At 39.2% G+C, this 9641-nt stretch overlaps 1 protein-coding gene across 3 annotated transcripts in view; it reads left to right on the forward strand.

The window, feature by feature from the left end:
- TMCC3 (transmembrane and coiled-coil domain family 3) overlaps window positions 1-3279 on the forward strand; it is a 92923-nt gene extending 89644 nt beyond the window's left edge. For all 3 annotated transcript variants that reach the window (XM_081210950.1, XM_081210952.1, XM_081210951.1), the window contains exon 4: window positions 670-3279. In XM_081210950.1, coding sequence (XP_081067076.1) covers window positions 670-972 — 303 coding nt within the window. In that variant the 3' untranslated portion in view covers window positions 973-3279. The remainder of the gene's footprint in view (window positions 1-669) is intronic.
- The last annotated feature ends 6362 nt before the right edge of the window (window positions 3280-9641 follow it).

Raw genomic sequence — 9641 nt, forward strand, 5'->3', positions numbered from 1 at the left:
ATTGCAGCCATAAACTCATAGCCAGAGCTTTCACATCTAACCACTAATTTTTCACATTTATCTCTGATGGAACTATAGTGTGGAAATGACATTGCTCTTGCAAGATAGGAACAACTGCAGTTCTCCATGGGAAAAATTATAGCCTCCCTCACTAGGCTGTTGTGGGAATGAACAAAATAAGTATAGAATTGAAAGAATTGTTCACCAAGCTTTTAATCAGTCCGTGTAATCGGAGGATATGAGACTGAACATGAACACTGGCCGTTGCACAGTTCTCCTTCAAGGAGGAAAAAGACATCTATAATTCTGTGATTCTGTGTACTGTACATTTATGTATGGCTGGAGACAGGCAGGAGAAGAGTGCTCTTGTGTTCAAATCTGGTTGTCCACCGTGAGAACAGGATGCTGGACAAGATGGGCCATTGGCCTAATCCAGCTGCCTGTTCTAATGTTTTTGTGTTAATACATTTTCAACCTTGAGATGCATAGAATTATAGAATTGTAGAGTTCGCAATCAAAGAGTGGTAAATTGTTTTGCTAACTGATTTCTGCACAGATGGGGGTAATGTCCTTAACCAATCAGATAGAATGAAAATGTATTTTATGTATGAAAGTGATGGTTCCTTAACTTTTCTTTCCCCCCTTCCCCTTCCTATTTTATACTGACAGGAAGCTTTGGAATCTTGCCAAACACGGGTCTCTAAGCTGGAGATTCATCAGCAAGAACAGCAAGCCCTGCAGTCAGAAACCGTTAATGCCAAAGTCTTGCTGGGGAAATGCATAAACGTAGTCTTGGCCTTCATGACCGTAATCCTAGTGTGCGTCTCCACCATAGCCAAGTTTATAGCTCCTATGATGAGAAGCCGTTTCCATATCATTTGCACCTTCTTCGCAGTAACTCTTCTTGCAATTTTATGCAAAAACTGGGATCACATTGTCTGTGCCATAGAAAAGATGATCATACCAAGATGAATCCACAATGCCCACAGCATTTTTGTTTTTAAAAGAAGAAATACTTCTAAACAAACTACCAAATCTTTAATTTTGCAGTTTACCTGTGCAGACTAAATGAAGACTTTTCTATTGGGTATTAAAATGTGATGGGGATAACTCCTGGCAGTGTATTTCACCTCATCAGTCACCTTTTATGAAATGAGGTGAATCTGTTATAGACTAATTACTTGTGTAAATCTTTCTGCCTTAATCTAATCTGCTTTTTCTACGCTGCAGAAATCCTGAACAGTCAAGTCTTGAATACATGATCTTAACTAGACTGGGGTTTAGGAGAAGTATAGTATAAATAAGAAACAGCAATCCTTGTTGGGAGGTTGCATATTCATGAGCAGTCACCTGCATCATTCCACTTTACATAGTAGCTACTGTTCCCTTATGAAGCATATGCAAACAGTAAGCTGAGATTTACACACCTTGGAGAAGTGCTGGTCACATTTTCGGCATCTCCTGAAGACAGATATTTATAAGGTAGAAACTGTGATGGAGTTTCTTATCTCTCTTGCCTGCTGCTGACATTGGCCCAATAGTCAAAGAGGATTCTTACTTAAACCGTGCCCCAAAATTGTTTTTGCCTTACAGTTTAGTTTATATTAAATATTATATTCCATTCCACTTCTGTTTCATGATCTTAAATATATATACTGTACATAGTGTCCCAACTGTTGAATAAATGAGGATCTGCCAATCATATGGTCCAGACATGGGTATTTATCTCTTTTTGATAAATCTATGTTGTCTAATGGGAACTACTTTTTGGCTGAAATGCAGTGATAGGAGTCGCTCATCACATCCCTTTAGAAACCTGCAGCTGTCTAGTGACTGATGTTGCCATGAGCAAATAAGAACAATAGCATGCAGTCCAAACAGTATAATCTTTTCGGCTTTTGTTTTCATTTTTCCTGTCCTTGGTTGTTGTTTTTTTACTTTTAACCACTAAAATATATTGTCTGATGTATTTCTCTGGTGATAATTTGTGATGCTCTCCCAACATCTAGCTATAGCAGGGCAGTATTCTCAAATCAATGTCTTTAGCCTAAAATAATACCGCAATCACTGTGAAGTTTGTATTGAAATAAAACTTCATGTATGAAAATACTTGTATAAGATATGTGAATAAATATGATTAGGAAGTGAAAAGGTGAGAAATACATTAGTGGTGCTTTTTTGTTTTGTTTAAAAAACAATGAAAAGGCATCTGCCAATTTAATTATCAGCACTGGTTGCAGAAGAATGTTGTAACAGTAATTTGCTTGAATTCTAATGAATTTCCCTGTTGCACATGTCCCATTAATTTTAATGGGGTTCACACTAGAGAATGATGAAACTGTTAAGTTTCAGTTTCTCATGAGTTTCACATTTTTATAATTTTAAGTTTAGCTTACTACATTTCTGCATCCATTTGCTATTTTATGTTTTGGTTATGCATTTTACAGTAATGCACATTTCCCCCTAATATATGCATTTTTGTGCACATCTTTGGGTTGGAGAACTGCGTCATGAAAATTAACAGAACTGTGAATTTTGAAAGCTACCTGTATTTAAATTCACGTACATTGTTTCAGGAAGTGTGAATAAGGTATGTTCACATTGGGCTCTTCCATACTGTAGTTTAATGGGAACAGTAAGTTTTCCTGTACTTTCATTAATTTTCCATTGTCCATATGATGTTCTCCTCCAAATCACTGACCTCCCTCAGTTTGGATTCTTTCATACCAGGGATGCTCCATAAGGAGAGGGTGTGAGAAAACCTGGAGGAGGATAGACTGTGACTTGGAAGAGAATGCCATGTGGACAATGGAGAATTAATGGAGGTACAGGTAGGTTACTATTGACATTAAACAACAGCATGGATGAGTCCATTAAGATGTGAACCAAACCAGATTTCTCCCTCATCTCTACCTCACACAGGAGAAACTGTGCTCCAAGGGCACTTCCAGATGCAGGCATCTGCCTATGAATGTAATTGTGTAGAAGACTAGCACTGTGCTGTTGCCAGCCTGCTATAGTAAGAATCCTGCCTGTCATGGAAGGATCAGGGCTAGTGTTTACTTAGCAGTTTTAGTGCTAGGAAAGCAATAGTGGCAGCACTTGCGAGAATTGTATTTTGCTGAACAGTGAAGGCTTAGTAAAGGCTGTGCAGTTCTCCTGAGAAAAGCCCAGAGTTTGGAAAGCTCCCTTGAGGCTTGGCATAATTTCAGGAGCTAATTTGCCAACGATGTAAATACTGGTAAAGTTTGCACTTTAAAAATGGTTTTAAAAAATCAATATGTGCAATGTTTTGTTTTGTGTTTTTTAAAAAAACCAAAAACAAACGTGGAACTGAACTTGCTGACGACAAAGACTAAGACATCTGTCTATATATACAGCATTGCTAAATATATCAGTAATCAAGAAGACAATGGAGACAACAGGCATATATTATTTAAAAATGTCCTCCGTTTTCCTATTTATTCCCCAATATTCCCTTATTGTTGCATTAAAATCTCGAATTTGAGGGAGGAAGAGTGTGGGTGAGTGTACTGGGTCTGCCCCCCTCCAATGTCAGAGCCTGTGGAGGCATTGACCTCCATGCCACAGAGGGAAGAACTTCTCAAGTGAAGAGTCTGGTCTTACACATGTAAACTCCCTGCATGGGATGTTGATGGTTCCCACAAGGAGCTTCACCCAATAGAAGAGGTCCCTCTGCAGATGTTTGCCTTCCCGATACATGGAAACAATGTTGGAAGTGCAATTTATGGAATAGGGCCAACAGGCTTGCTCCCCTACTCCCCCTCATACAATTCAAGTATGAGACAGAATACCCAAATAAACTGAATTCTTTGCAAAAGATCCCAAAGTACCCCTATTTTTTGGGGGGGGAGACTAAACTGGGTGCCTTAATCTACATCATATCCTCTAAAAATTTCAGGATAATAGTATGTTCCTTTTAGGTTCTTTTCCCCAAACCTCCTTTGGACACATTTGGCTATTTTCTTTACCAGATACGTTAAAGGCCAGGTTCAGTGACTGATAGGGTTGCCATACACCCGGAATTTCCCGGATATAGCTGCCATTTGGCCCTCTGGGCAGAAATCACTGAAGTGTCTGAGGAAATCTGGATGTATGGCAGTCCATGTCAGAAGTGTAGATTTTGGCGAACTTTGCCCCACCCCATCCCCAAATCTCAACAACTCAAATTCACGAGCGGACTTTCAAATTTCAGTAGCACCCTGTGCAAGGCAAAAATTTGGCAACTCCCCCGTCTCTCAACTTCCCTTCTGCTCAGTTCGATACGTCATAGTTGTGATGCTGAGTAGCCTAGGCTCAGTGCCCAGTGCTGCCATGCTGCCCTAAATTCACCTCTGGTTCCACAAGTGGAAGCCAGTGCAAGGGGTCACACTAGCATAACAGGGCTTCCCCTCTCCTCCCTCAAATCTGCTCTGGAGAGCCGTGAGAACCCCCAAACAGCCTGCGGAGAGAAGATCATTCCTTGCCTGACAAAATGATCTCTTTAGCGTTATGTGGAATTCCACTGTAGGAGTTTATCTCCTATGTCCTCTTAATCATGAGTTGTTGCATCTTGCTTATGTATTTTAACCGTAGCTAAATTTGTTCCCAAAGTACCTTGCCTGAACAACAGCAAGTTCTTGCAGTAGCATATGTGCTGTTGTTTTAAAGCTAATGTGCCAACTGAGTAATTTCCCGACCCTCCCCAGCTCTGGCCCCATGCGTTTCTTCTGGGTAATGGCATTTATTTTTCTTGGGACTTTGTCCTGAGATTACTTCCCTTCTGTTCAGGAGGATTTCCCTTGTTTTGATTACCAGCCCTTGTGACGCAGCTGTGGAACATCTTGCTTTTCCTTTGGTTCAACCGTGCTTTCCCATCTTTATTCATATGAATAGAACTGTAAAGTAGGGATGTTCAATAAGTAGGGATGAACAATAGGGATGTTCCAGACCGTGAACTAGACACTATGCTCCAGACTCAGAAAGTTTTCTCTGTTATACATCTGTTTGCATCAGGCAATTTTAAAAACTGTTTCTCCCTACCTGCAAACTACTAAGGATTCTCTTATATACTATTTAATTCTGACTCTAGTTTAGTATCCTTTTCTCTTTTTTACCCCCCTCAGGTGCAACAGTCATTTTTTCTTAATGTATCACCCATTGCTGCAAATGAGTAATATCTTGTTTACACTCTCCTATTTTACATGTATAGTACTGCAGGCTGGCCTATTGAGATGATATGTAAAATATTGGGATACTTTACGTTTTACAGAATGTGGGATTCACTTGTTAGTAGCTTTACTATTTTGAAGAAGAAACAAAAAAGATCAAACTTTATACTGTTTCCTGTTTCTTACTAATTTATGGTGCAGTCTTCTAAGTAATGATATAAACCACCATTCATCTCAGTGGAGCTTATGTAAGACCTGTTGAAATTAATGGAGCTTGTGCAATGCTTGACTCTACACAGAAGACACACTCTAGTGGGAATTTTCCCCATTTACATAGGAATGGGGATAATTCCAAAGGCTATCCAAGTGAGTAGCACATGTTATGTCCAAACTGTCTTTGTTTACTTGAAACTTTCTTTAGACTAGCTGACATCTCTGCATTTTCTGTTCCTGGTCCTATCTCAGTTCCATACCAAATAGCTAAGATAAATCCAACATTTAACAGCTCACATTATTTTAGATTTTGATGCCACCAAAACACCTTCCAAACTGCAGAACAGAATTATATTCCAAAAATCTATTATGTGGCCCAGAAAAATTAATCTTCAACATTTATCCAAATACACTGTCATTATTTCTGTGTCAGATGTAGCTTGCTGTATTTATATTGCTGCTGTAATTAGCTAGCATCTAAATGATAAAGCAGAAGAGTTTAGCAGTGCTGAACAGCAGCAGCAAGATGTACATTCAGGTTTGTAAGGAACAAAACCATCACTGTTAATTAACTCGGTGTATAATAATGATCTTGCCAGGTTTGTACAATGTCACAGCACTTAACTGAGATTGCACAGACTTGGTCCAGGGATTAAATGTAGCTGCCTAAAAATATTAGGTCACAACTTGCCAGCACAGTTCACAGAACCCTAAAGTCCCATTGTAAAATTAAAAAGCACTTGCAGACCTGGTTTTAATTTATTGCAATAAGGACATGCCTAATTGAAACCAATGTGATCATTCCAAATGTAGGAACAGAGGACTCCTGAGTCTGAGGTAAGCCACTGTAGGAAAGGGGTATAGATAGACATGCAAGACAATTGCTGGGTACCTGAAGAAATCCATTACCAGCTTTCTTCTAGACAACAACTTGGATGATGGAAAAAAGTGAGAGGTGGGAATCCAATAGAATTCATGCCCAGATACAGATTATAAGCAGAAGTTGGGAGCCATTGTAGCCAATACTGGCTTGGCTAAGGGGAAGGTGCATTGCAATCTGAAGAAGGAGAGAGCAGAACATTTTTAAAGCATTAATATCTTAAAAAGGAGAAATACCTATTGCCCTTTGGCTGTTGTTTTTTTTTAAATAGAATCTTCAGTTACTGTAAACTTTCCCAGGCCTTTTGCCGTAGCACTGATTTTGCTGGGCAGTTATACTGATGCCAGTGGAAGTCCCCCCAAGTATTATTGGAAATTGGTAAGGAGGCTTTGACAAGCACAAGGACCATAGCAGACCATTGAGCACAGTTGCCCCCTTCATTCCCCTCCCACCCCAAAAAACCCTCTGCAGTTTTTCATGAGCAACTTCTGCAACTGCAGAACATGTTAACGAAAGGCACAGATGAATAAGGTGGTTGTAACATTCAAGTTGTTAGAGGGATGCAATGCAGAATTTGAAATTCTGCTGTGTGCAGACCTTTCAGTGAAATTGATAATCCTCCTTAAGCCAAAATAATAGTATATAAATCGTTTTGTTTCAATTGACTGAAATGGGAATCACTTGATTTTTAATGGAGTGCTTGAATTTACACCTGATCCTAAGTATATTTATTTTGAAGAAAGTTCTAATGATGTCAATAGCAAACCATTCCTCTTACAAACACAATCTATGCTGATTTGTTAATCAGATTTTCACTCAAATAAACCAACCAACCTGGAAGTTACTTTTCCAAAATATTAAAATAGGAATGACCGTACCATCAAATAATTAATCTACTATATTAGTAATTTGTTTGGTGGTATTGCAGTAACCATAACTGGCACAAAACTAGTTGGTTCTAATCAAATTTGTACACATCAAAACAATGATCTCTCTTAGAATGTCAGGTCCCACATTTTAGGATTCCTTCATAACAAAGCTTTGTTTTAGCCAAACTCAGCTTCTTTGTGGGTGTACTAGTCAGAGGTTCACAGAAACATCCAAGGAACCAAAGTGAATTAAGAGTATACTCCCTTGGAACTGCCTTTCGTATTCACTTTGTGACTTCTTGTTATCTTTATAAGACTTGTGTCTGCAAACATGCATGTGTTTGCACTCATATCCTGTTTATGTGTATGTGTAAAACTGTAATGTGTGATGCAGATCTGAGTCAAAAGATTTAACTGCTACAATTTCCCCCCACAACAGAATCATGAATTCTCATTTACCTTATCATCACCATCATTATTTTGGCCTTGTATAGTGTCTTCTTCATGGAACACAAAGGTGCTTTTACTTTGTCAAATTCTCAATTATATTATGTCTTGCTACTTCACTACTGAATATATTTATATATAATTTTTAAAATCCATACTTTATGTTCTAAATATAAATCATCAATGTATTTTATAAGACTGTTTAGCTTCTTAGAAAGAATTTAATGCTAAGAGTTATATATTGCACTGTGTCAGTGTCTGCCTGGTTTGGTTATAAATGAAACGATGTGACTATAGAATAAGGATGTGCAAAGTAGAACTAAGCAGATAGCATGTTTACATGTAAGCTAATTCTGCATTAAAAATGATTATAGATTTCAGGCAGAACCTTTCAGGTTCCTGAAATACTCATGGAACCTTTCATGTCTTGAGTTATCGTACAAATCTAGGTTTAGAATCTTTGTTCTCAGTATGAATTAAAACACTGTACATACTGTTTGCATGGTGACTGGTTGAGCTGTCATGTAAGATTTTAATTTATTGCATATGTTTAGTGAATTAAGTTGTTCCTCAGACTTTTCCTTCCTCTTGTTTTTGTAAGTAATGCCAATTAGGCACTGTGGGGAAAGTCTATTTAAAAGTCTTCTGAACAATCCATTTTCACTGAATGACAATTTTGTCTCTGTATATGTAACATACAGTGTAACCATACCACTTACATTTTGTGTGGCACTGTGTAAATATAAATGTACTTGCATTCTTTATTGTGTTCTGTAGATTTCATAAGGTGATAATGACTGCCCCAAGGAGCCACCTTTAAAAAAGAAACAAAATAAAGGTTTTTAAATTTAGTTATTATGCTGGGTTTATTTAAAATATGTCCACTATAAAGTAATTTTTTTTCTGTTTTCCGAATGACAGTAACTGCCAATAAGAGAGGAAGCTATATTGGTACATAGTGGGGGTGGGGGAGACACAAACATAATAGCAGAGAAGCAATTAAAGTAATGGAGTTGGCTGGGATGGCTCAAGACATTTTGTTTCCTGAGATGAAGGAAAGGATGGTGACTCCCCTAATCTATGTACAAAAGTTAACCAGACTGGCAGCTGAAACCAAGGAAGGCTGTGTTCACACTTCCATTTACTGTACACTCACTATCTTTCTAGTACAGTCATACCTCGGGTTGAAGTTGCTTCAGGTTGAGCGCCTTTGGGTTGCGCTCCGCGGCGACCCGGAAGTAATGGAATGCGTTACTTCTGGGTTTTGCCACTTGCGCTTGCGCAGACGGTCATAAGGACGTCATGCGCAGAAGTGGCGAATCGCGACCTGCGCAGACGCGGGTTGTGTTCGTTTCAGGATGCGAACAGGGCTCCGGAACGGATCCCGTTCATATCCAGAGGTACCACTGTACTGGTTTCACATGACACTTTCACAATGTCATGTGAACATCCATGTTCACATGACATTTTCTAAAATGCCTATGTATCCTATACTTTGTTACTAAACACTACTGTTTGAATGCTGTTTCTCAAACTAGTTTCGCACCAGTTGGAGTCCTTAAGCCATTTCTAACTCATTTCTAGCAAAGGTGTTAACACCTTTGCATAGGGTGTTATGCTTTGTCACATGCCCACAGGTGAACAGTGGTACCTCGGGTTACAAATGCTTCGGGTTACAAACATTTTGGGTTACGAACTCCGCTAACCCGGAAGTAGTAACTCGGGTTGAGAACTTTGCCCCAGGATGAGAACAGAAATTGCGCACCGGTGGTGTGGCGGCAGCAGGAGGCCCCATTAGCGAAAGCGCGTCTCAGGTTAAGAACGGTTTCGGGTTAAGAACAGACCTCCGGAACGAATTAAGTTCGTAACCAGGGATACTACTGTATAAACAAACGGAAACTATTTGAAGTCAGTGCTGATGTGAACAGTTGGGAGGTGGGGGAGTAGCTGTGGTCCCTTGTACATGGCACACTATCTGGCCACCATGGCTACTGGCAGATCTCCATGCACATTTCCCTCCAAAATATAGGGCGTTTTCTATCTGGACACATCATGGTAAAC

This window comes from Podarcis bocagei (genome assembly GCF_964188305.1).
Source record: "Podarcis bocagei genome assembly, chromosome: 10".
NCBI lineage: Eukaryota > Metazoa > Chordata > Lepidosauria > Squamata > Lacertidae > Podarcis > Podarcis bocagei.